Source organism: Pipra filicauda, unplaced genomic scaffold (assembly GCF_003945595.2).
Source record: "Pipra filicauda isolate LSUMZ 115617 unplaced genomic scaffold, ASM394559v2 scaffold435_size564288_pilon, whole genome shotgun sequence".
NCBI classification, from domain to species: Eukaryota; Metazoa; Chordata; class Aves; order Passeriformes; family Pipridae; genus Pipra; species Pipra filicauda.
Window position 1 is genome coordinate 214,174 of NW_024104571.1, and position 25,947 is coordinate 240,120.

The following is a 25,947-nucleotide window of genomic DNA, read 5'->3' on the forward strand; positions in this document are numbered from 1 at the left end:
GGATTCAGGAACGGTTTGTAAGGACCAAGCCCGCAGGTGCCCGGAGCCGGTATCACAGGACAGCCTGGCATGTCCATCTCTCTGATTAAGGTACCAAATGTTGCCAGAGGCAGACCTTTGTTATGTGGATTGTAAACTAAATTTAATTAAGACCATTTAAAGCCCTGATGAGGCTTTTTATCTGCATGGAAGGATCTGAGGTGTTTAAATGCAATATGCAGGACGCACCCACATGCCCGGGTCTTTCACCCAAGGGGAGCTCGCCAGGGTACCTCAGGAAGCTCCTGTCCCATCCAGCCCAAAGCACCAACACCCCCAAAGCACCCCATGGCACCTGATGGCACCACATGCCCTGCAGCGAATGGGCAGAAACACCTGTGACTCCATGAGCCATTTCCCAGCTCATTAATGGCGACACATGTTTTTAAACATTTTGTGTGAGAAAGAGGTTTGAAGCCCAAGGCAAAAGCCCAACCCGGTCCTGTTTCTGGGCTCGCCTCAAAGCCCGGACACCTCCCAACCGCCCACCCAAGAAACAGACAGGGAGGTGCAGGGCAGGACCCCTCAAAACCTTGGGTCGTGCCCAACTATGTTTCCCAGGGAGTCCTTCCAGCAATGCAGCTGACGGATGCCCCACTGCGCTGATGGCTGTGAGGGACTGGGGCGTTGGTACTAAAAATTGCTAAAAACCTACAGTGGACAAGCAGGCTGCGGAGGCTCCTCCCCTGCAGGGGGGAGCAGCTCGCCCCAGCTCCTCACCAGCTCCATGCCCATGGGGCAGGACAGAGTCCATGCTGCATTTCTCAGGACCCTGCAGGTTCCTGTAATAACCTCCCTGGCTCCTTTCCGTGTGCTCACAATCCATTCCAGACCAGCATTTGGCTCCAGTGTGCTCGGAGAGGAGGAAGGCTCCGGTGGTGTGTGCACCGGGCAGAGCCCTCTGTCCGTTTGCACAGAGTGAGCAACCCACGCACCAGCTGCCTCCACCACGACACATCTGGGGCAAGATCAGTGTTTTCCGTGGTGCCCAAACCTGTTCCTGTTGGAGGCATGGAGAGCCATCAGCAATTGATCTGTTAGCTGACAGCAGGAGGCTTTGTTTGCACAGCAGTGGCTGCCCGTGCTGCTGGATGGCAAGGATATGGCACCCACCAGGCCACACCTGCATTCCCAGGAGCTGCCGTGAGCAGCGCTGGGTGAGCTCCGGGTCCTGCCACGGCACTGGGCTCCCAGTGTAGCCACCGAGCTACAGGTGGGCTTAGGGGTCTCATGGGCACAGAGGAGGAGGCAGAGCTGAGCCCACTAGAGGTCCAGTGCTGCGGGCCTGGGCAGTGGGGATGGCACAAGGGAGGAGCTGGTGAGGGGTAGGGACAGACCCCTCCCCAAAATACTGCCCAAGGGAGGCTTGTGTGAGCAGGTGGCTTTGTGACCTGTCGTGGTGGCGCGATGCCCTTCACTATCAGAGGGGCAAGAGACACAAAATGGTGATGCCGATGGCTCCCTGTAAAACCCCCCGGGCAGTCGGTGCTCACCCTCACAAGGACCCTCTCCAAAAACCCCCCGGGCAGTCGGTGCTCACCCTCACAAGGACCCTCTCCAAAAACCCCCCGGGCAGTCGGTGCTCACCCTCACAAGGACCCGGCAGTGCAGGCAGGGGAGAAGGGCTGCAGACATAAAGGCTCAGTAGCTCTGCCCAGGCTGCTGCAGCCCAGTGACGCCAAAAGCACATTCCACCCTTTTTACAGGATGACTGTGAACGGAGCCATTTCCAAAGTACTCCACTGTCACCTCCCCTTACGCCTCCCCAACACAGAATCTCCACTGATCACGCTTTCCACTGCAATCCTCAGCAGAAGCTATAACACATCATTGGTGCCAATGGTTACCAAGACAGTTCTACAAACCTGGGAAATTCTTCTGGCCCCAACAAATTTTAACTGATTCCTACGGGGACAGACATGGATTACTTGGATTAGGAAATGGACATCGGTATGAAGCTGTTGTTTTGTGGCCTGCTGGTGCCACAGGCTTCGAGCATGGATTTCATCAGGAACAGTGCTGTGATGGCGTGGATGGAGCTCTGGGGTGAGGATGCACTGGGCATTGCTCTAGAAAGTGTCCAGTGGCCCAAGAGGACAGTCACGTGTGCTGGCAAAGTCCCCTTGGGGAGCAGAGAGCCCAGCCCACGGACAGCTGCGACACCGTCTGCGACAGCCCAGGATCTGGGGCTTTCTGAGGCCAGGGAAGCCAGGAAAAGCAAAACCACACCTCTTGCCAGGCATGTTTTGCTGCCTGTGTTTCTCGGGCCATGGTCTTTTCTAGTATATCAATCTACAGCTAAAACCATAGCTATGCCGAGGCCTGAAGTCAGCCCTGGCATAACCAAGTTGGTTTCCTAGGAATCAAGACAGCAGGAGTGTACCTGCACTGGTGCTGTTTAGCCTGACTGAACAAGAAAAAAAAAAAATCTTTCTCTAGAAAGACTTTCTTTCTCTACAAGCTTTGCCATATCAAAAAATACCCAGACGATTCCTGGGAAATTTCCCTACAGGAAGCTCCTTTCCCACAGTGAATCAGCCGAGTCTCAGGCAGGAGCCTTTAGGTGAGAGAAGATGGCAGGAACAGGTTGGAAACCTCTTCCTGTGAGCCAAAGCCTCAAAGGTGTTGCCATCCCAGAGACGGAGCAGCCCCAAGGCCCATGCTGAGCCCCTGCAGCTGCTCAGCCCTTCACACACCAGTCTGGGAGCAGGGATTTGCTGGGGCTGCCAAGCAGAACCACACACCAAGCAGAACCACACACCATGGAGTTGGCTCCATGGCTTCTCCTGCTGGCAAAGGGGGAGATTGTACAGGTGCACTGCAACGGCTGCCTGGGAGAGGGGTGTCACAGACCCAGCACACACCTTCCCCACTTACACAGGTACTACAACACTTTTCACTAACAAACTTACGGAACTACATTTTGACCAAACCCCTGCGATTCCCACATACAGACACAAGCCCTGAAGAGCTACCTATATATATACGCTTGTTGAAGGATGCTGCAGAAATCCCACAGCAGGGCCGAGGGACAGGCAGGAGCAGACTCCAGCCCTGCCAGGAGGCACGCAGACGCCTGGCATTCCATGTGCCAGGTTTCACAGCCCACAGCCAAAGCAGGATGCCACTGCTCCACCGAGCCCCTGAACCCCACACCGCGGTGCTGAGCACATGGGGCAGCCACCCAGCACACAGCACGGCTCTCCCAGGCAAGGATATCTCCAAGTTCTCCACTCATAAGTGCTGCCCTTCCTCGAGTTCTCCCTGCAACACCTTCCAGAGGAGGTCCCTGGCAGCTCCTCCCTGGCTGTCCCCAGCAGCAGAGCACGGGGCTGGCTGTGCCCGGTGCCAGTTGTGACAGGGGCAGGGCTGGGGCTGCAGCCCACAGCCAGGGCACCCCTTGCTCAGCAGGGCAGCCTTCCCAGGGCGGCCACACCGCACCCTGCTCTCCTCCTCCCGGTAATTCCTTTTTAATTAATCTCATCAAACGGTGCGGAGCAGGCTGGTGCGACGGAGGCTCCCTGACGGAGGCTCCCTGCCAGCTGCACTGCGGGGCTGGGTCCCAGCCCCCCGAGCCCTCAGGGCCAGCCCGGCAGGGAGAAGCAGGAGGGGTGGGGGCACGCTTGAATTTGAAAATATTTTATTTGAATAGTAAATAATTATACAGTTGAAACAGTTCTATCGAAGCACTCTATAAATAGCTAACAGTTAAGAAAATAATGTGTGTAGAAAAAGAGATTGCATCTAAAAGTAAGAGCTGTTGGTTGCACGGGATAAAATGGTTAAGATCATGTGTTATTCTAGGTATAAAAGTTAAAACCTTTTTAGCAGATCCCTTTAGAAAAAAAGATCTTCTAAAACGCACAGTGAAATGGCAGGCGGGGAGACAAAAAAAGCACATTAGAATATCTGCAATCAAATAATATCAATCTTCATAATTAATATAAATAAATAACGAATAAATAACATAATTACTCAAACCAACATATACAGATAGTCAACTCATGAGCTACCTTAGTAAGGGCAAAACAAACAGAAACAGAAAGTTGGCATGTCACAGTTAAGGCAGTTTCTACAGCATTTTCTGGAGACCATCAACAGCAGAGTCAAGGCATTTGTGGCTACACTAAAGGAAAGGCTCGATTCTCTCGAGCAGTTTGATCTGTTCACATCGATAAAAACCGGAGTGAAGGAACAAAATTAAAAAAAAAATAATTAAAAAGAAAAAAAAAAGGGAAAAAAAAAAAAAAGGGAAAAAAAAAAAAAAAAAAAAAGAGACCCCGGGAAGGTAAGTGTAAAGCCAGATTCCAGCAGGTCGCAAGCCGTATTAAAGCTAATCGTGTGGCGGCCCCGGGGGAGCGGCGCGGGGCCGGCGGGGAAGGCACGGGCGGCTCAGCAGGCGGGACGCAGCGGCACCTGGAGCAGGATGACCTGCCGGTTCTCCGAGGGGTGGCACTTGTTGATGTGCCGGGTGAGGCCGGGCGAGCTGTAGAAGGTGGCCGGGCAGTACTTGCAGGGGAAGACCTGGGCGGCGTGGAGGAGGCGCAGGTGCCGCTCCTGGCTGCTCTTGCTGGGGAAGGTCTCCCCGCAGACGGGGCAGAGGCGGCACTCGGCGGCGGGCGGCTCCTCGGCAGCGGGCTCCGGGGCGGGCGCGGGTGCCGGTGCGGGTGCCGGTGCGGATGCGGGGGCCGGGGCGGTGTGCCCCAGCAGGTGCTTGCGCAGGTAGGCTTGCCGGCGGAACCGCTTGGAGCAGCGGGGGCACTCGAAGAGCCCCTCCTCGGAGCCCGCTTCCGAGGCTCCGCCAGGGCTCGGCGTGTCCCGCTCGCTGCCGCTGCCGCCGCTCGCCTCCTTCGGCGGCTCCTCCGCCGGGCCCGGGGCCGCGGCCGGTGCCCGGCCCGCCTCGGGGCCGCCCTTGGCGGCGGGCGGGCGCGGCTTGTGCCAGCGGCGGTGGGAGGCGAGGTTGGCGGGGCAGGAGAAGACCTTGTCGCACTCGGGGCAGCGGTACTCCACCCGGACGATGCGGGAGCAGCGGTGCTGCGCCAGCGCGAAGGGGTCCCCGTACTCCTCCTTGCAGAGCTGGCAGATGAACTCGCCCAGCGGGCGGGCGCAGCCGCCCCGCGCCTTGGCCGGCGCCTCCACCGGGCCCTCCTTGATGCGCAGCCCCAGCACGGGCGAGGTGGTCACCTCGTCCTCGAAGGTCAGCTTGCGGATCGCCTTCGTCTTCTTGCCCGACGGGCCCTTGTGCCGCCCGGGCTCGGCCGCGCCCGGCGGGCGCTTGTTGGGCGGCGGGCGGCCCGAGGCGGGCGGCGCGGCCGGGGCGGGCGGCGCGGGGGCTCCGCCGGGGCCGGGGTGGGCGGCGGGCGGCTCGACGTGGCCGGCGGCGGCCCAGAGCTTGAGCTCGGCCGGGGCGAAGAGGAGCGGGTCCATGGTGCCGGGCACGGCCGGGGCGGGGAAGGACTCGGCCGAGACGGGTGAGCCCAGGCTGAAGCCGCGCTCCAGGTACTTGTCCCTGCTGACGGGCCGCGTGGGGCTGTACAGCGCCTGCACGGCGGCATCGGGCGTCCCGAAGGGCACGGGCGGCGGCGAGTCCCGCGGCGGGGGCGGCGGCGCGGCGGGGCAGGCGGGCGGCGGGGCGGCGCCGGCGGGGAGCGGCGGGCCGGCGGCGGCCTCGCGGCAGCAGCGCACCCGGTAGGACACGGGGGTGGGCCGCCGGCTGCGCTTCACCAGGAAGCCCCGGGGCATCTTGGCGCCGGCTCCGGGCCGGCGGCGGCCGCGGCGAAAGCTCCTCGCTCTGCCCGCGGCGCGGCCGCCGCCGCCTTTAAGCGGGTCGGGGCCATTGTTCGGGCCGGCGGCGGCGGCACCGGCCAATCAGCGGCGGCGGCGGCGGCGCGGCCGCACCTGAGCCCGGCCCGGCACACGCCCGGCCCCGCCCCCGCCCGCCCCGCGCCGCCCGCCCGGCACGCGCGGCCTTTGTGTGCCGCCCCCCGCGCCCGCACCGCCACCGGGAGCGGCACCGGGGGCGCTCCCGCCCGCCTGCCAGCTGGGAACGGCACCGCGCTGCACCGCCCGCCCCCGGCACTGAGCGCCGGCCGCTCCCGGCGGGCGGACCTGCGCGGGGAGCTCGGCGCAGGGGGCGGCGAAAGCGGCGCTTGTGGCGGCGGCGGCACAAGGGGGAGCGGAGCTGCCCGCCGGGGGTGCTGCCCATCTGGGGTGCTGCCTATCGGCGGCAGCAGGTGCCCAACGACGGGTCTAAGCGAGCGGGAGGAATCACGAACGGGCCGTCGGCGCCCGGCCGAGCCCGGCAGCTGCGAGAGCGGAACGAGCCCGCGCTGCTGCGGGGCCGGGGCGGGAACGCCGCAGCCCCGACCGGCGGTACCCGAACCTGTTACGCGAGGCCCGCGGTCCCCGCCGCGCTTTGGGTACGAAGCGCGGCGGGGGACGTGCGGCGGGTCCCCGCGCTCCCGCACGCCACCGTCGGTGTCGAAGCAAACACACCCGGAGCCCCCGAGGATGCGCCCGGCGCCGCGAGGTGCCGGTGCCGCCGGCCCGGCCGCGGCAGGTGCAGCCGCCGCGGGGCGACCCCCGGGCCGCGGCCCCGCTGCCGTGGCCCTTTGTCCGCGGCCGCGCGGGGTACGCGCGGGGGGCCCGGCGCTGTCCCGCAGGTGGCGGGGCCGCGGAGCCGCGGCGGGGCCGGGGGCGCGTGCGGGCGGCGCCCCCCCCGCGGGGCCCTTTGTGGGGGGCGCGGGGCACGCGGGCGGCACGCGAGCGAGCGGGGCCCCCCCGCGCGCGCCTTTGTGCGCGGCATTAGCATAAAGCTGCGCGACCCTCCCGCACAAAGGGAGGGGGCGGGGGGCGCCGGGTCCGCCGCTCCCCCGGACACCCCCCCCTGCGGGCCTGGCCAGGCGGCGGGGGGGTCGTGGGGCCGCCCCGCCCGCCCGGTGGGACAGGCGTGCGGCGGGGCGGGGCGGGCGGCCCGCGGAGCATTAGCATACAGCTGCGGGCCCGCGGGCACGCGCCGCCGCCCCCCCGCCGCGCCGGCACACCGAGAGCCCCTTCCCCGGCGGGGCTGCACACCGAGAGCCCCGTCACCACTGGGGCTGCACACCGAGAGCCCCTTCCCCGGCGGGGCTGCACACCGAGAGCCCCTTGCCCGGCGGGGCTGCACACCGAGAGCCAATTCCCGCGGGGCGGCACACCGAGAGCCCCTTCCCCGGCGGGGCTGCACACCGAGAGCCCCGTCACCACTGGGGCTGCACACCGAGAGCCCCTTCCCCGGCGGGGCTGCACACCGAGAGCCCCTTGCCCGGCGGGGCTGCACACCGAGAGCCCCGTCACCACTGGGGCTGCACACCGAGAGCCCCGTCACCGCTGGGGCTGCACACCGAGCGCCGTGCCCCGCACACCGACCCCCGTTCCCCCGCCGTCTCTCACCTGCCGCGGGCCGGGTCCGCAGGGGTCCGTAGGTGTCGGTCGGGGCGTACATGGGCAGGTGGGCGCGGTGGCGGCGCAGGAAGCGCAGGATGGGCTCCCGCAGGGCGGGCGGGCCGGGGCTGTGCTCGGCGGCGGGGGACTGCACGGGCACCTGCAACACAGAGGCGTCAGAGGCCGAACCGGACTCGGGGCACACACCGGTGATGCGGCGGGGACCAAAAACGTGTCGGGGCCGGGACGCAGTGGGCACTGAGCACGGAGTGGGGCTCGCACTGGTGGCACCGAGTGCACCCTGGGGCCGGTGGTGCTCGGCTGTTTGTTCATCCCTCCCTCCCAAGTGACACGATGCAGATGTAAGGGTTGTGTGGAACCGAACTGCGCGGAGCCCCCGGCTGTCCCGGACATAGACTGTCCGACGGGTTTAGCCAAAGGAATTCCCTACCCCGTGCCCAATTTACTGTGGCTTTTAACCCAGTCTGCAGCCTCAGCTGCGGCCGGAGAAGCTGGACGTTATTCCTGACGGAGGACAAGCGCCTGTTCCGGAAGGTCTGGCGCGGCACGTGTGCCCTCGGCGTGCGGCAGCATCCGACAGCTGATGGAGGTGCAGACCCCGGCCCTGCCATCTGCCTGTTTGCATCGCCGGAGCCGCGCACGGCGGCACAAACACATGGCTGTGCTCCCCGAGGGGTAAACACGCCCTGCGCCAGAGGCCCCGCGAGAGCCCCGCGCAGCGAGGGCGGCCTTGGTGACGGTGTCGGCACAGGCTGAACGCACAGTCCCCGGCCCCGCCGCAACTGGCTTTTCTGTGCAGTTATTGCTTCTACCAGCAAACGTTTCTGTAAATGTTACCGCTATTGCATGACACTGATTTCCAGTTTCTCTGGAAACTGTAACCAGAAATGTCTTGAGTCCTGTGCACTTAAGTTCACAGTTCTTAAACATCTCTTTCAAAGGGGTGTTTTTCCCTCATTTTTACATTTCATCAGTAATTTTTCTGTGTGCTAAAGTGAACTGGAATATGAGCAACAGGAAGCAAAGACAGTCTCTTACTCCATATAGAAATACAGCCAGTCCTAAGGCATTTAAAAGAGATTCCATAAGCACAGGGTACCTAATCTGTATCTGGCAACGTGCCCAGAAGGAACACCCAATGAAAACACATATATGTGATATCTAGTAAATATAGTTAAAATTACCATAAAAAATCCAAATAAAAATCCAACCCCCCTAATTTGCATTCAGATGCAGATACCATCACCTTACATCCATGTGAGCAATCCTGACTCAGAGCTGCTTCCAGTCTGTGCAGGGGGACTGTGTGTGTCAGGACTGCTACCACAAGGACATGGTAAGGCGAGTGAATCCTTAATTTGTAGGGCACCAATTCCCCTCTCTCTGAAGTTGTTCACACTTAGAGCATGCGAAATGCAACTGAATGATGGCAAAAAACCCCACTTCACATCAGGCCCCCCATTCTGCACACAACCTCATTTTGTTTTCTTTTATAGATGTCTTTCAAGAGAATCTAAATTAAACCGCACCAAGGCACTTTCTGGGTCAGGACAACAGGAAGCAAATTGCCTGGAGCCGTTGTGGGAGGAGGCAGAGCCAAGCTTGCGTGTGGCTGCAGCTGGGACACAGCAGCAGGGGCACGGCGGTTTGGGTGAGCCACGGGCCCCACAACCTGCCTTCCTCCTGCCACTCTGCCTCCATCAACACTCGGTTCTGTTCCTTTTCTGCACAGTTAAAAATTGTGAGCACGTACTTAAACCCCACGGCTGCCACCCGGAACCGTGCGGGGTTAAACAAAGGCAAAGGCAGCTCGAGCAGGGGAGGGTAGGCTGGTCCCAGGTAGTGAGGTGGAGGCATAGAGATGAGAACTCAAATTCTGTTTGGGATCAGCCAGAAAGTTCCTGAGGGGGTGGGGGAGGCAGCTCCGGGGGCTGTTGGACACCTGCCATTAACAGCCACAGAGTGCAGTGGCTTTGCAGTTTGGGCAGGCAAAGTTACAGGCTGCTGAGGCTTTGTGCCTCTGTCTATGGTGCTAATGCCAAAGCTATGAACAGCATTAGCAAACGTTTCAATTGCACCCGTATTCAGGACATCCACACACTACTGAAAAAGCCAGTTGCTTTCACTCTGGGTTACAACGAAAAACCTACCCACGGGCTCAGCTGAAGCGGGTGTGGGATGGGCTGTAGTGAGTTCCTGTTAGGGAACACTACTAAACCCAAGGGGACAGCTAGACAAGCCAGCCTCCACATTCTGCTGTGTAGTTGTACTAAATTGCAGGTATAATGCAAAAATGCTGTGAAGGAAAACAAAGCGACTTCAAGTTCTACTGGCAGATTTGAGAATATGCCCAAACAACAAAACTGAACCATGTGCTGTACTTGGTGACCCCCCTCCGTGAGGTACACGGTCTGCTCAGGCTTCCCAGAGGAGAGAGCTAAACAGAAGCATAAAGCTTCAGGAGAAAGATGGGAGAAGAAACCGAAGTGAACAACACTAACAAATTGCCTAAATAATAAAATGCACTCGGCGGTCGTTTTTCTTACCTGTTCCGACATCAGGATTTGGCGCAGCTCCTTCTGGAGATCAATAAACCGATCGTGATAGATGGCCATGGACCAAGGTTCCCTGAAGTAGCTGGGGAAAAAAGAAGAAATTTAGTTATCTTGTGAACCTCTCATTAACCACTAATAAAGTATTTACCTGCTTTTTTGCCTTTATAAATTACAGTTCTGGACCCATCATGATCGTTTGTTCATAAAACGCCTCCTGTAACAGCATGGTCAATCAATTCTTTTAATGGATGTTCCTGATGTACAGCCAGCTTCAGTAATTACATTTAAAGTGGCTTAATTCAGAGCTGTGGCAAGACCCAGTGAAGAATCCTGATTTTATCAGAATTTAAAAGCCTGAAGACCTGTAAAGAACGGTGTCTCCATTATCTGTCCTCATTTGAGAAAAGCAGATTGCAGGATTAACTGAACTGCTGCATAAACAAATTAAATTTGTGTAGACAATGACACAAATGTTGTTCATCATTAAGGTTTCTGGATTAATAAAAGCCAGAAAAACAGGCCACCACAGCGCTGCAATATGTTCTTTGCGCTACTGTGATGAAGCTAAATTGAACGGATTCTAGGAGGAAGCTCTTGTAACTTTTTCTTTCAGTGACAGCATTTACGAGAGCATTCTTCCATGAAAAAGGAGGAAAAGGATGGAGAGGACATGGCTCCATGCAGAACCGCATGGCTGTAAATATAACCAGAGGCAGCCAGATTACAAAGCTGTGATTTATTTCCCTTTATAACGAAAGATAATTTTTACGCGTGTGTAATTCTTGTTAATGCTCGCTGCAGTCAGGAGGTGCCCCGCACTCATCCCTGTAATGACCAAACAGATGTCACCAGGGTCACCCAGGAAGTTGGGAGAGGACATTGGCAACCCTGTGCCCAACACTTGTGCCTCTGGAATGGCAGCAGGGCCCTGGCACTGCCCCAGGAGCACACAAATGCTCTTGTCTGGTCCAGCTGTGTGGTCTCTAAAAGAACATCTGGATAAGGCAACTTAAACGGTGCTACACGAGTTCAATAATTCTATCTACAGAGAACTAACGTGCAGTTCCCTCTCTGCGGATTTTATTTCCTCCCCATCCAGGGGCAGGATTTTCCCCTCCTGCTCTGAACTACACCTCAGCTCTCCTGTGCCATTAACAAGGCTCTGTGTGTCTGGCACAGCTTGGCTGGGTTTTCACGTGCTCGGCCCCTCTCTGTCCCTGCACCCTGTTCCTCTCTGTGTGCCAGGCTGGCCGGGGCTGCCCCTCGGAATCTACAGCAGGGCTCTCTCCCATAGGCATTTTCACTATAAATATTTACGGACACTATTCCAAACACAAGTGCTGCCCAGCCCAGGAGTTACCACTGGCTCATTCGGATATGCAGGTTAGAAAGGATGAGCTCAGCTTTACAGATCTTTATTTCAGTAACTGCACACCTGAAATGTGTGCAGAGACCTAGACAAGAATGCAATATCCCTCAAATATTTAAACCCCCTTTAATTTCAGAAGAAAACCCCCACCCAACACAAACCTTTAACTTACTGTTGATATCAGATAGCAAGGAGAAAGGGGAGTATTATACAAGAATACATTAAGGTAATTAAACACACTATTTTTACTGATATGCCCTGCTAAAAGCCACATTCCACTAGCCAAATGTTTTGTCTTCAAGCTGGTATCTTAATTTTAATTGTAACTCTGAGGAGGTGATTTCCTCTTTCAACTGAGGCATATCTTCCAACTGCCTTACCTCAGTTAAGGTGCTCACCTGTCTCACTGAGGTGTTGCATTAAATGCTTTTTATTAATGTTTCAGGCGTGCTGTGTATTCCTGCTACCATTACCAGTTCCATTCATAACCATGAGTTTAACTGTTCCTGTCAATATTCACAGATTTGGAGCTCAAAACCTGAAATTCATTGCTCAGTTTGGAATATTTAATGCAAATAAAATGCTCTTTTTTAGGGAACAGAGAATGCCTTGTCCATGTTTTCTAGACAGGCTGCCAGAAGGAGCTCCCAGTACCCAACATTTACTCCCATCTCCCTTCATTTCCCTTAACCTGAAGAACTGTACCCTCCAAGAGCAATTTGGAGATTCACCTCACAGAAACAGTTTGCTTTCTTTGCCGGCTCTGCGCTTTCATCTATTTATCTTTTCAGTTCGAATCACCTTTCTCAGGGGGCACATGGTGTTTTTGAGAGAGCAGCTCCACATATGGCTGCTAAAAGGAAGTTTAATAATGAAAACACCCATTTGAATCCAAACCAACAAGTTGACTTTCATTCTGAATTTTATTACCACTTCAGCAGCAGTCCCTCAGGGCGAGCTGGGGAAGGCTCTGAAGTATAATGCTCTTCAGTGTGCGAGATGGAGCTGGCAGGCTCCCAACAGGGGCTCAGAGGCTCCTCCGCTGCATGAGAACGGCATCTGCCACATGTGTTTGCACCCTTCAGTCTTTCATAACCTGCCAGAGCGATCAGGCTAAACGTGTACAAGATGACAATGGTGCCAGGGGCATAACGGGTGTGCAAACATGGTCCCCTCCGAGCAGGGAGCCCTGCTGGAAGCCTTGCCAGCGACGGCAGCGATGGCAGGAAGGCGTCTCTGACAGAGAGGGATGGAACTGGGTCCTCCAGAAGACAACGAGCGACATCCTTCTCGTTGCTAAGGAGCTGGTCTTGCCTCTCATTGACAAACAATATTTAAAGTCCGGTCTGCCTCACTGGTGAGGTGTAGCCTACATTAGATGAGAGGCAAGGAGGAAGGAAATATTTTGTGGTGTCCTGTAAAAAAGGCATAGAATCCTTCCCCTTGCAAAAGATATAAATAAAGTAGACAGAGCTGGGCACTGCTGGCAAGCAAAAATGGAGTGTGTGTGCATGTGGCTGTCCATCCAAGAGCTGCCTATAGTTACTCTCCCTGTCATTTGTAGGAACACACCACATTTGTAGAAGAAGTCACTCCTGTGGAAGCTGGTTCTACGTCCTGGCAGCGAGGACCTGACACTGCCCCGCTGACTGTCAGGTTTGCTGGCACAGGATATACCACCAGCAGCAAGATGCAAAGCCAGAAAGTCTCAAAAACTGAAGGAAAAACCTTCAGAATAACACTCTTGGTTTGTACAGGAACAAAACAAAAAGCAAGGTATAAAGTACAAAAAGAAGATCAGTAATTGCAGTTATTTTAAAATAATTTACAACCCTGTGACAGGGAAGGCCTGGCAGAGGAAGAGGACCAGCTCTGTTAGAGAGCTACTCAGCTCTGGGCTGACACTGACCCCTGAGCAGGGGCACACGCTGCTGCTTCTCCCTGCAGTGAGACCAGGATGAGGTGGCATTTTCCAAGACTCAAAGGGCAGGTGGCACCTTGTGATGGTGCCTTTGAAAAATCCCTCTGCAGACTGGTGTGTCCTTGATTACATATGTGGAGGATGCTGTGCCTCTGGCTGTTCTTCTGCTACTCAGAGCTTTTATGGAAACAACAAACCCAAATTCAACTCCTCACATCCCTGCTACCCCCACTCTTCCAACACACATACACTCAGGGCAAGTTCAGAGACTCAGACAGCCCATGAAGTGGGTTGGATCTGTTTGCAACCCTCATTTAATGTCTCTAAACAATCCTTAATGCAGATCTCTTGAAATCCCATTTGTTTCCTCCCAAAGCTGTCCATGAGGCACCGGTGCCCTGCCCTCCATGCCCTTAAGCCCAGTGTCTCTCTGGTCAGTGCAGTGCCCTCAGCACACATGGCTTTTTAGTAGCCAATATAAGCAGAGTCATTGATCAATTTAAGCTCCTGTTAATCTGTAAGGAGTGGAGAGTCTCCTTTCCTCTCTGGAGCTTCCAACACTTTGTACAACATGGGGAATTTTCAAGCTAGATGTCCATTTTCTTGGGTTTAAATTTCTTTTTTTGAGAGAAAATGTAATGCTCAAAATGCAGAGTTCTCCAGGCTGTACCAGTTACATCTGGAAGATACTGTCCATTTTCAAATCCTCAGACCTCAGGACACACAAAGTTATTCCCTAGCACATTTGGGTCCCTTAATCTTGAATGGCTTTGGTGGATTATGGAAGCAGTCTCTCAGTGGTGCCTTTGGCACACGATGGCAAAAGCTCCCCGGTGCAGGGCCCAGTCAGGCAGAGAAGCTGCTGCTACACAGACCCCAGGAACCAACCCAGGGGGACAAGCACAGAGGGAATGGAAGCTGTTCGCCTGACACAGGCTCAAGTGGAACACAATTATGCCAGGAGTGCCTACACAGAGCAGGGAATTCCACTTCCCAGGAGCAGGGAGAGTAGAGGGATGGGATGCAGCACTATTTTAATTTCCAGGTCATATTGACAATACTTCCCAACCACAGCTTGCAGATCAGCAAAAGTCTTTTCTCCAACACAAGCACCTAAGATGCATTGTTTTGGAGACAACATATGGATGTTTTTGAGACTCTTAATTACAAAGATACGGTGATTCCAGTAAAAGGTACAGAATATTTCCAGATATATTTTGGATAGCCAGACCAGGAATCATCAAGTATTAGTTTAAGGAAAATATAAATAAAACCATTGAGCATTTCCTGCCAATATCATCTGACCAATAATTTTGAAAGACAGCTTTATGTAGGTTTACATAGGTAAAAAGCAGGACCAATTTGTGTAAAATCCCCTAGAGCACCACCTCAGAGTATTGTTCTTCAGCACAAAGGGCATAACATGTCCCCTGGCCTGCAACTTCCTAATGTTTGCCTACAACTGCTGAACAGCCAAGCAGGTGTTGAACCAAGAGCCCTGGTTGTAGCAAGAAGGACCTTCAGCTCTTTGCTCTGCAGTTCTGCTCCCTGAACACCTGTTTGCCCAGGTGCTTTACTCACTCCTGGTAAACAGTCTTATGGACAACAAATCTGTGACTGACTCCACTGGGCAGTTTCACAAAGTGAATCTGCCCAGGAATTCACAGGCTCGAAGGAAATCCTGGAAAGGAAGCCTGTGCTTCTTTACCACTTTGCACAGAACCCACAGCATCTTCTCTTTGGAAGATGACTGGGTTAGAAGCTGTGATTCACAACCCCCTCTTTTCTGGAGCTGCAATGGCAAACCAGAGTGCAGGGCAGGCAACTGCTCTCGCAATTCTTGCTCCAGAAAAATGGCCATGGAATCCAGACCTTGCTGAGGACGATCCTGCTCCCCTGGCACAGCCCCTGAGCAACCTGGGGCTGCTGCAGGGACCTGCTGACGTCAGGGGGTGACGCTGCATCACTTGCCAGCACCTTCCCTTCACCAGCGCTGGTGATCCATCCTGACTGATAAACCAGTGCTGTTTGCTGCCTTTTTAATATCCTGGGAATGTTACATTAGAGCACCCAGAGGCAGATCCTGGCACTGAGATGCTGCAGCCCTTTCCTGTTCTAAGTGTCCTCAGGAGAGACTCTCCGTTATTTCAGCACCAGCCTTTGGTAAAGTTTAGGTTATTCACCAGATCATAGCAGTTATGGTGTAGGTGATTCCCACTGAACTGCCCTTTAAACTTTCTAAACTCTGTGCTCTTTAAAGCTGACACAGAAGCATTGCTGTCTGCACTCTCCCTGAGCACTTTGTGACTGACCCTGACATCAGGCTTACTGCACTTTCTCACATAGTACTATTCCACGTGTAATGCATTATGGAAAACAATTAAAAGGAAATTAAACCTGACGTACAGAATCATCAGATAGGCTGTGTGCAGCAGTATGATTGCTTTTCTGCAACTGTTTATGGATTCAGAGTTTAATCATTCATAATGGTTTGCATAATTGCTAGGATGAATCAGCAAGGTTTGACTGCAAATTAATGTGGTAGTGTTCAGTTGATGAGCTTTCACTTACTAATTTGGCCGTGGGGTTTCTTAGTAACATGGCCTTTCATCAGCAAGTTAGCTGCTCCTTTAGAACTCCATTAATATCTGTCTCCAGCCATTGGTATTGATTGGGTCTGTGAGTACAGCTGTACCAGGGCACCGTGGGGTTAGTGGTTAATTCGGGAGCGAGAAAGCCGGCGGTGCTTTGATATCCCTTCACATGTTCTTCTTTCCAGTCCTGTCTCTCTCTTCCTAAAAAGCACATGCATTCCCCTCTAATTAGGCTGCAGAGTGTACAGAGCAGCACTAGTCTCTCTCAGCCATGCTCACTACCTGCCACAGTTCCTTTCAGTCTTTTTCATCCCTGCAGAAAAACATCTCACCGTCTGCACCATGAACAGAAGCCTAAGGTGGAATGCCTTAAATGTAAGCCCAGTGTGCTAATGGTGTGGGATCCAGCAGACTCCAGACAGCAGCAGGGCATTCTAATGTTTCTCTTAATGAACAAGCACTCCTCATTTTGGAAAGTCTGGGTTAAAACCAGCTTTTCTATGTAGCATGCATTTCATGTTTAAATAATCACTGAGTATCCAGCCTACAAGTAACAGATTTATCTCTTTATCTAGTCCTTTTAACAATAATGCCAAAAACATCAAATTATGTTCTTTTTCTTGATTTATTTGTTATACTGTGAGATTTATTAGCATTGGGTCAATAAACAGTCAGTCCAGTGTGGAGTTTCTGCTTACAGTCTCATTGAATGACACTGCTTAATAAATCACCTTCAGCCTAATGTAAGCAGCATCAGGATGTGAGAATTGAACTTCAGTGGAAAAAGCTAAATGGTTACTTCAAAATAAGTGAATACCGTTCATGAAGCTCAAAATGTTTTTGAGCATTTAGCTTGTACAGCCAATATGCAAAACACAACACAAGAGTAAGAGTCAGGGTTTGAGGAGAGCAGCCAAGGAAACATCCAGTGCTGTTATCCAGGCCCCAGGATGCAAAGGGAGGTAAGTGCAGGGACTAAAAGCACATGTCTCTTAAGAACTAAACCTACACACGGGACAAGCAGAACAAGCAGAGCCCTCAGAACCCTGTTTCAGGTGTTGCTCACACCGCCTGGGTCACTCAGCACTCTCAGTCCAGCAGCTGCTTCACCCAGGGTTAAATCCCAGCAGGATGCTGCTGACCAGCCAACAGCATCACCCGGAGAGCAAGCTCGGTGCACAGGTATGGCAGGAAACAGGAGAAGGGGAGGGCTCAGCAACACAGCCTTTCAGAGGGCACCTTTCAGAAAGCGACTGGCACGATGGCACCTCTGACAGGACCCTTCTTCACACCTTCCCTCCTGTGCCACCCTCACCTCAGCATCACTGTCACTGCCACATGGCTGAGATGTAACCATCATCTTCTGTAGGTCATAGCTGACAACAAGCTCATTAATACAGCATTACAAACTCCTAAGTAAAAGCCACTCACACCTCATTTGTGAAATAAGCTCCTTAAGTATTTTAGAAACTAGTGGGTCAGATTTTTATGCATTCCGTAAGATTTGCTTTTTGTTAATGCCAAATGAAGCCTACATGAAACACTTCTACCTCATATTAAAGGCATGATGCCAGTGAGCATCCATTTGGTTGCCAAGTATCATGAGACCCCTCTAATTATCTGTTTTGTACTTAAGATGCAGCAGAGGGAGATTCCACTGCTCTGTGGACACGTTCCATAACTTGGCAACTGCCTTGCAGCTGCCTTTGCCTCGGGAGAACACAAAAGGGGGTCACTGGCTGGTTACCTCCTCCTCTGAGAAGCAGTGTGGAGGACTGATGACCAGTAACAAATCTGCAAGCTTAAAAAGAAAAAAAAATGTTTCAGACTTCTCACGCCTCTTTTATCTGCTGCTAGGGCAATGGAAACAATCCAAAGGCTTTCCAGTCAGTGAGGGAGGGAAGGATCATGGCATGCAGTGCTATACTTCAGATTAAACTACTGGAATTTGCTTTCTTCTTCCTTCAGGAGAAGTCTTCCCTGTGAGAAACAGCCTTGTTCTTGGGGCCTCAAATTCCAGTTCAGCCTTTTTGAGATACAGGCTGATGGGAAATAAATAAAAATTACAGAAACTCCTTCCTGAAGTGGATTCCAAATCAAGGGAGTAATGCTGCTCATCTCACAGGTGACAAAAGGTTTGTATACAAAAATCCTCAGGTTTTGGATACTGTGCCTTTGGTTCCTATGGTTTTTCCTGCCCTGGCATGGCATAACTGCACTGTAAGGCCTCTCTGCTCAGGACCATACTGGCTGCAAGCCCAGGTGGAGGGAGAACACCCACTGCCTGGCACGAGGCACATGGAAGGGAGACCATCACTAGGACAATGGGGCCTTTTTCTTGTAGCCCAAGGACACATGAAGATGAGACTTTTCTGGTCAGTAAATACTGCCTGTCCAAGGCCCTGCAACCTGCCCAGCAGACCTTGGCATCCTGTAAAACATCCAGAGGGATGCAGTGCATCCCACTGTGGGGCAGTTGGAAGAGACAGCTGTCTGACCACACGTGGTCATCTTCTGGCTCCACAGCCCATTTCCTCAGCTCTTGTTTGCACAGGTAGAAACAAAAGCGTGGCCCCTTAAACCCAGGTCTAGCCAAGTGCTGAACTGAGCCACCCCCAGGTGCCTCTGAATGATGCTGGAACACCTGACACCTGTGAGAATCAGGCCCAAATACAGCTGCAGAAGCTCAGCCACAGGCAGTTATTTTTGAGAGAGACCAATACCTGTTGTTACTATATTAATTAATGTCTGTACCACTGGGATCACAGCTAAGGCCTTCTGAGGAGCAGTTATATCAACTGTGCAGTTGAGAGCTGCACCAAGACCTCCTTTAAAAACGTCCACAGTGCCTGTGCTGAAGGAGGAGAAAGGAAAAGAAAATTTAAAACTATTTCGACCCATGAGATACAGTGTTGGCTGGTTTAACTATGAGAGCTGGAAGCATTGTTTCCATGAAAAAAAAAAATAAATCAATTCCAAAGCGTTTGAGGCTTTTGATGAGCTGTGAACACAGTGTAACAGAGTGGGAGTGTCTGACCCACAAAAGCTTACACTGGCCCATGTGTTGGTGCACTGTGCAGCCCAGGGACAGCTGATTCCGTGCTAGCTTTTCCTGATCCTGCTTGTGAGGCTGAGACATGCATGAACCTAAAGTCTGAAAGGGCAGCAGGTGGAACACACACATCAGTCACAGTGTGACTGGGGGCACATCTGGCATATCCAGGGGCTATGGTTTCCTTTCCCCCCGTGAAACTGGGCTGGGGTAGCAGGACCAGTGGAGCCCTGGGTGCTGTGTGTCCACTGCCCTGCTTCACCTCCTCCAGAGCCCAGGACTGAGGGGAGGAGGCAGAGCAGTGACCAATCTTTCCTCTGGTTGTGGGTCAAGTCCTGCAGCTTTTATTCCCATTAAAGGCATACCAAAATCAACAGAACTTTTCTGCAGACCAAAGGAAATGTTATTTCTCTCATTATTGCCGTTAGCCCCAGCTCCAGGCACACAGCCAGAAGGGGAGACTTTGTCAGGTTTGCTGGGTCTCCAGGGCCTGTTGTTAATGCTAATTTGAGAATGGCACTGGCACAGTCTGGTCAGGAAATCCAGTACCAGGGGGTTAACTTTCAGCTCTTATACCGAACACAAATCAGTGAGGAAATTCACTGCTAGGTGCAGTCTCTAATTATTTAAAAGATAATTTGCATGCTACACAGAAATAAATTAGCTCCCAGGTGACAGCTGTTCCTCTGTGTCCATTTCTGGAATGAGATGCCATGCAGGGAAATCTAAATACAGACCAAAAGATTAAAACACTGCACTTTCTTGCCTCACAGGAAGGCCCTCCACAAAACTGAGGCATAAAGAAGGGAGGCATAAAGAACGGATGCTTCAAACCATCAAGTTTACAAGCTTAACTAACAAATCACAACATTTTCACAGTCTACATTCTTTTCACTAAGGGCCCTTCACATCTTGCTAGAAGATGTAACATGTACTAGTTTAAAAGCATTTTTTTCAAAGCCAAAAAGAAATTCAGTCCTAACCTCAGGTTTGTGCTCATGCAGGGTCCTCACAGACCATGTGAACGATGCCCAAAACAGCTGGGTTGTTTTTGATCACACAAATAGAAACCAGTAAATGCATTTTCCTGCTCCTCACCAAAAGTCAACCAGGCACCACTTTTTATCCACATAAGAGTCAAGACAATCTTCATCTCACAAGAGCTGCTAAACTGTTTTTCAGTGTATCAGTTTTCTAATAACCAGTCTTGTCCTGGCTCAGTTCTAACACTGTCTACTGTACACTGCACACATATATATGTACATTGTATGGTGCACTGCAATGTGCAGATGTATATGTATTGTAGATGTGATATATTATGAGAGTACATTATATTGCCAGTCTTCTGCTGCTGCTCTACCCCCTCCTGAGAGCAGGAATTTGCTGCTTTCAGGAGCAATTTGCTTCCTCCTCTCCCTTTTCTCATCTGTCCCTGCCCTCTGCCTTGGCTGCCTGCAAAGGGTTCCCTTTGCTTTTCGGTCTCCCACCTGCTACACCTGCTGGAGAATGTACCCTCCTCACAGGATGGACATGTGCAACAGGAACACCAAGCCTGGGATGAGCAGGAACACGTGTGTGAGAGCACCACAAGAACCACATGAGCGAGGTGATTAAAGAGCAGCATATGTTCATTGCTGAGGAGCAACATATGGGATTTCATACACATGACCAAAGAGCAAGAAGAGAAGGAACAAACCTATCTAAAGATAAGGTATAAAGAAGACTAAAAACCACGGGAGGCAATAAAATAACCAGATAAGAAAAACCTGGCAACTGTAATTCAGGAATTTTGCCACAGGCTAATAAGAGGTGAGATAAAATAAAGAGGCAAAAGGTCCCAAACAACATCCCTGTCTAAAGGCTGTAAAAGACAAGTCCAAAATTAGTTCATCATGACTAATTAGGGAGAACTCAAGAGATGTGATGAGGTCCTGCTACGTGGTGTCCCTCTGTGCAGCACACCAGTGACCCCGGGCGGAGCACCGGCCTCGCAGGTCCCGGGGCCTGTGGCAGGGGGTGTGAGAGGACCCCAGCCATGCACAGCTCAGGGCTTGGTGAGCACAGAGCAGGGAAGACACCCCCAGTCTTACAGGAGCAAGTGACTCTCCAGTGAGTGTATGTGCTGCTATCAGGTAAAGCTGCTCCTCTCACTCTTAAAGTGCTGCCTGGCCCAACATCCTATTAACAGATCATCACTGGGATCTTCACCTCTCCTGAGATTTTTACAGTCTCTGTGGATGTTTAGAACTTGACCTTACTTTGTAATCCCCTGATCATCAGCTTGTGCCCTGTGTGTGATCCCATCAGGATCACGAGCACAAGGAAGGCTAACCCATTCTTATTTCTCTGAAGAAGAAATAAGTTGTGTGTTCAGAAAGTTCACATCTCCTCTCTTCCAAACCTGAGTGCAGCTGTCAGGGAAGCAGGTGAGTGAGCTGCACTGAGGTCCTCAGGCTGGGCTATGTGCCCAACGTGCAACAAGGGAGAGAAAGGGAAAATATGCTAGTTTGGTCAAGGTTAGGAAAATACTGCTACCTGTGCTGCAGGCAGAAATCCCAAAGCAAGATGATTTATTCTTCCAGATGTTGCTACTGGTGTGAAACTTGCTGGTACATCTAACAACAGACACTGTAACCACATCTGGGCAAACAACCACGGCCTCAGTGTCTGGTTCACACAACAGATGAGCTCACAGCTGCACATGCACATTGCAATGCCAGAAAAAGGACTACTGGTACCTTGCCACAACCTGAACGAGTTCCTTCCAATGCTCCAAATGTATGAGCTGATCAGCATCAGCCGTGACAAGGAAAGAAAATATGTTGTCTTAGCCCATATCTCACACACTTGTGTCACCCTCCTTCAGGTCCTCCTACTGGCCATATGCCGTTCAGGGGAACTTCATGTTTGCTGTGTCCCATTCCTCTTTTGTAAAACAAACCCAACATTTGTTATAAATCAAAATCAAGCCCTATACCAGCAATAATTCCCAAGCCTCACCAGGACCACAGCACATCCTTTACAGCAAACTTTTACCTAAATAACAATGTTGAATCTGAAAATTTTGCTACCATTTGTGCCTTTCTTCCAGTTATAAATATAACAAAATCAGATCTGCAGACTTTTGAGGCACCACTATCAGCTTTGTATCATGATAAAACCTGGCCATTTGGTTCCTGAGCTTGGCTTTCTGTCCCTACCCAGCTGATGTAAGGCAGTACTTCACTTCTCCGTGTGTGACAGTTTACATTCCCAAGCACCATTTGTGAAGGATTTCTTAAAACAAAAATCAAAGCAATGAAAAATTCTCCTCTCTGGAGGAGACAGCACACAGCCCTTGGCTAGAACTAGCCAGGCTCTTCAGTCTCCCTTGGGAGACCTGCCTGGGAATACCTGCCTCCAGGCACAGGCACTGCCCTGTGCTTGCTAAGGCACCTCAAACTCTGCCAGAGCTGTCTCACTGCTGCAGTGCTGCCACCAAAAAGAGTCCTGACACAGCCTCCAGCTCTAACATAAAGTTACAGTAACTCCCTTCCACAGAGCACAAGGTCTAAAGGATAAACTTTAGGGTTTATCACCAGATAAAAGCAGTCAAGTTATTGAGTGTGGCTATCACCAGGAGCAATTTAAAATCTCCCTGGAAATCTCTGGCTTAAAAATTTGATTTAACGTGACAAAAATACTTTTAAAAAGTGACTTCTGAACATGAATCTACAGTAATAAAGGACTGTTCAGGTTCAGCTGAATGATTAAGCCTGCCAAATATTCTAAACAACAGTGGTAAAGACACCAAAATGCTCTTTCAGATGAAAGATGGTCAAGTAAACCATTGCTCCTCCTCTCAATAAATCAGGCACACAGCTCTTTCCAGGAAGGTCTTCAGGACTTGCACTACTACTGATAATTTTGATAAATAATGGAAAACATTTTTAAATCTCTTCATCTACCTCTTGTTCCACGGGAAAACATCCAGAAGACAAATCATACTAAGGTTTCCTGCACGAGGCAGAGTGTCCCTCACCTGTACAGGTCTGTGATCTGCCCGGCCCTCCAGCGGTAGAACAGGTCGTTCAGCAGCCGCTCGTGCTGTCCATACAAGCACAGGTAGTTGGAGACAGGGAAGGGTTCCTTGGAAAAGCAGGTGATGCCATCCACCATCTTGTACTTGCTGAAGTGCATCCTGAAGTAGTTCCCCTGTCCTGCCTCTCCAGTTATTATCTCCGTCCCCTGCAAGAGAGAACACCAGGAGAGCTGTAGAGGTGAAAGGAACACCTGACCTGGCACATGTACAGGGTCAGCGAGGGGTTCCCAGCCCACAGTTACCACTTCCTAAAACACACAGCCCTTTTTGTTAAATCAAGGGACCATTCTTTGCACTGTGTGTTATAAGGTACTTTGCTGTGGCTTGGACATAGGTTTTCCTGTGTGGTTTAGACCTTGATTAACTGCCCACCCAACTGTGCAGCATGGGCTGAGTGCCACTGCAGACACCTGAGGGCATCTGGGCCCTCCGGCTACACTGGCAGTGACACCAGATCCACAGGGACCTGTGACCTCCTGGAGCAGCAGCTGGAGTCAGGAGGGATGCCGTGGGGCAGCCCAAACAACACTGCATGCCTCTGTTGGGGCAACTCAATTGAACTCTGTTCAGCCTCAGTTACGACAGAGCACACACATGGCACATCCTGCTTTACTGAGGATCCCATCCTGAGGAATGAAGAACACACCAGCAGGCTTTTACTCTCTCTCCAGATTTATAACTCCCCATCTGTATTTTTATACATGTAAGTATGTGTATATGCAAACAGTGTAAGTGCAGAGTCCAAATTCATGGCATGTGGTAAAAGCTGCATGACTGCAGGCAGAGGCTGACACTGCCACATTAACCAGGTCCAGGTGAACTCCAATGCTGCAACCCAGATTTATCACATACCAATGAAGCATTTCTGGCTTTGTGTAACACATTTCCCAGTAGTCATGGGTGAGATGTGCTGGAACAGCTTTCCAGCAAGGAGAGAAATACCCAGAAGGCTCCTGCTCAGTCCCAGAACAACCCTATACACTACATAAACAGCCCTATGTACAGGTGGGGCTGCATCTACAGGAGGCTGCACTGCTCTTAGGATGTTTCCTTCAGGCCGTGTTCTAGACCATTAAATAGTGAATATCAAAGAACATATATGCATGTACTTACTTACATATGTATATGTGTGTTTATACACACAAACACACACATCTATATAGGATTTAAATTGCTCACACCCAACTCTTGCTAATTTGAACTGGGGTTGCCATGTGTTGCCAACACCAACTCTACTGTCAATAAAGTAACACTGTTGAATGTTGATGCTCAAACTGTAGCATTTAGCTTCAGCCACTTAAATCAATCACTTTGAAGACAAAAATGTAAAAATTTGCTTCAAACCTGCCATTGCAGTGGGATGATCACATAGCTTGAAGCTGTTTTTTCAGGCTGTATTCCTGTTCCAGTTTTATACATTTCTACAACCTGTTGCTAGGCTACAGGAACCTTTGGTACTTCCACATCTCAGCTAATACCTTTCACTAGCTTCTCTTACTTCTTCCTTAGAATATTCTTTTAGGATGTACATGAAGTTTCTAGAGTGGCTTTAAAGATGGTCCCTTTTCAGGTAATCAGCAGGTAATCAAAGCAGCAGCAAAAGAATTCTAATCGTGTTCTAGCAATTTGGAGTAACAAAACCAATTTCTCTCTCTGATGGTCCTTTCAGCTTTCTAGCACATCCTGCTTTGGATAGCTCATCCTGGATCTGGAAAACAAGGTGAACCAGGCTTTGATTCCTCCCCAAAACCATGGATTTCTTTTTAAAATCCAACTTCTTTCTATGGACCACCACTGTCCAAGTTTTAAAGCGAACACTGAAGTAGCCTTTTAAAAGCTGCTCTTTAAATCAACTGCAAGAATGGGCTTGATACAGAAATCCCTGAGGTAAAAGGTACAATCTATGTGAAACAGGAGCTTGCCTAGCTGGATGGTCCTCTCTGGCTTTAAAAGACATTAATCTAGTCCTTTTCTTGTCTCACAAGTCAGTTCTCCAGTAAGAGAAGTGTCCCCATGTCTGTATCCTGGGACAGCCTCCCATGTAGCCCAGTGTGTGAAGTGGTTCCCCCTTCCCTGTTCCAAGAGAACCCTCATGGCTGCAGGACTCACTATTTCCTAGCAGTGAAGCACAGAGCACCTCTTCCAGAATAATTCCTACTATTCTAGAAACCAACTGAATTTCCCTGATAAACTGCCAAGTTTTATCATCTGTGTGCATTTCCAGCACCATATTGCAGGGAGGAAAGAGGTTCAGCACTAAGGCTGAAAGCACCAAATCCAGCTAATACTGTCCTATGTCCTGTGCATAGAAATTGGGCATCATTGAAGAAAGCCAAGTGTCAGGAAGCGTGGAAACAAAGCCCTGAGAGGTTCAGAGAGGTCTGTCACTCCCCTGGTTCAGCAGCTGTACCTGGTGTATGCAGAACATGCAGGCTCAGCTGACTGGACCACTTCTAACCCCACCTGATGGCAAACACAGCACCCCCCCACGTGCCACACGTTCCCTTTGTGCTGGGAACTGCCACAGACACATCAACCCACACTTCTCAGGGTACTTGGTTACAATTCAGGGTACTCGGGCAGGTACTGCACTACCCTAACCAGGAACCTCCTTCCAAAGAGAGGGCGAACCAAAGAAGTTCCGTTACTTAACTTACGTGGTCACACTGGGCAAGTTCTGTGTCCGAGCGGGTGGGAACTGCTGGTTTGGAAACGTGTAAGTAGTTATAACCTCCAGGAAGAACACCTCCTGCCATAAATGAAAATGAGGTTTATTAAGTCATAAGCAATGAAGAAAATAAAGTACTTGTTTGCCCTCCTTCTGCTGTCATCTTTTTCCACTACATAAGGAGCTTTGAGGGCTGTTCTGCCATGAGATGGCACCTGAGGTGAG

General features: G+C 51.8%; 2 protein-coding genes across 2 annotated transcripts in view; both read right to left on the reverse strand.

Moving 5' to 3' along the window:
* Nucleotides 1–25,947, reverse strand: part of CFAP61 (cilia and flagella associated protein 61) — a 106,128-nt gene that overhangs the window by 11,173 nt on the left and 69,008 nt on the right. The window contains exons 23-26 of the mRNA XM_039385790.1: nucleotides 25,712–25,803; nucleotides 22,995–23,200; nucleotides 10,029–10,119; nucleotides 7,471–7,621 (exon numbers count right to left, since the gene is read on the reverse strand). Of these exons, the coding sequence (XP_039241724.1) occupies nucleotides 7,471–7,621; nucleotides 10,029–10,119; nucleotides 22,995–23,200; nucleotides 25,712–25,803 (540 nt within the window). The remainder of the gene's footprint in view (nucleotides 1–7,470; nucleotides 7,622–10,028; nucleotides 10,120–22,994; nucleotides 23,201–25,711; nucleotides 25,804–25,947) is intronic.
* On the reverse strand, nucleotides 4,295–5,876 carry INSM1 (INSM transcriptional repressor 1). Its single transcript, XM_027724220.2, is given in 2 exon segments — nucleotides 4,295–5,819; nucleotides 5,822–5,876. Coding segments are annotated over 2 exon segments (1,443 nt in total). The 3' UTR covers nucleotides 4,295–4,431.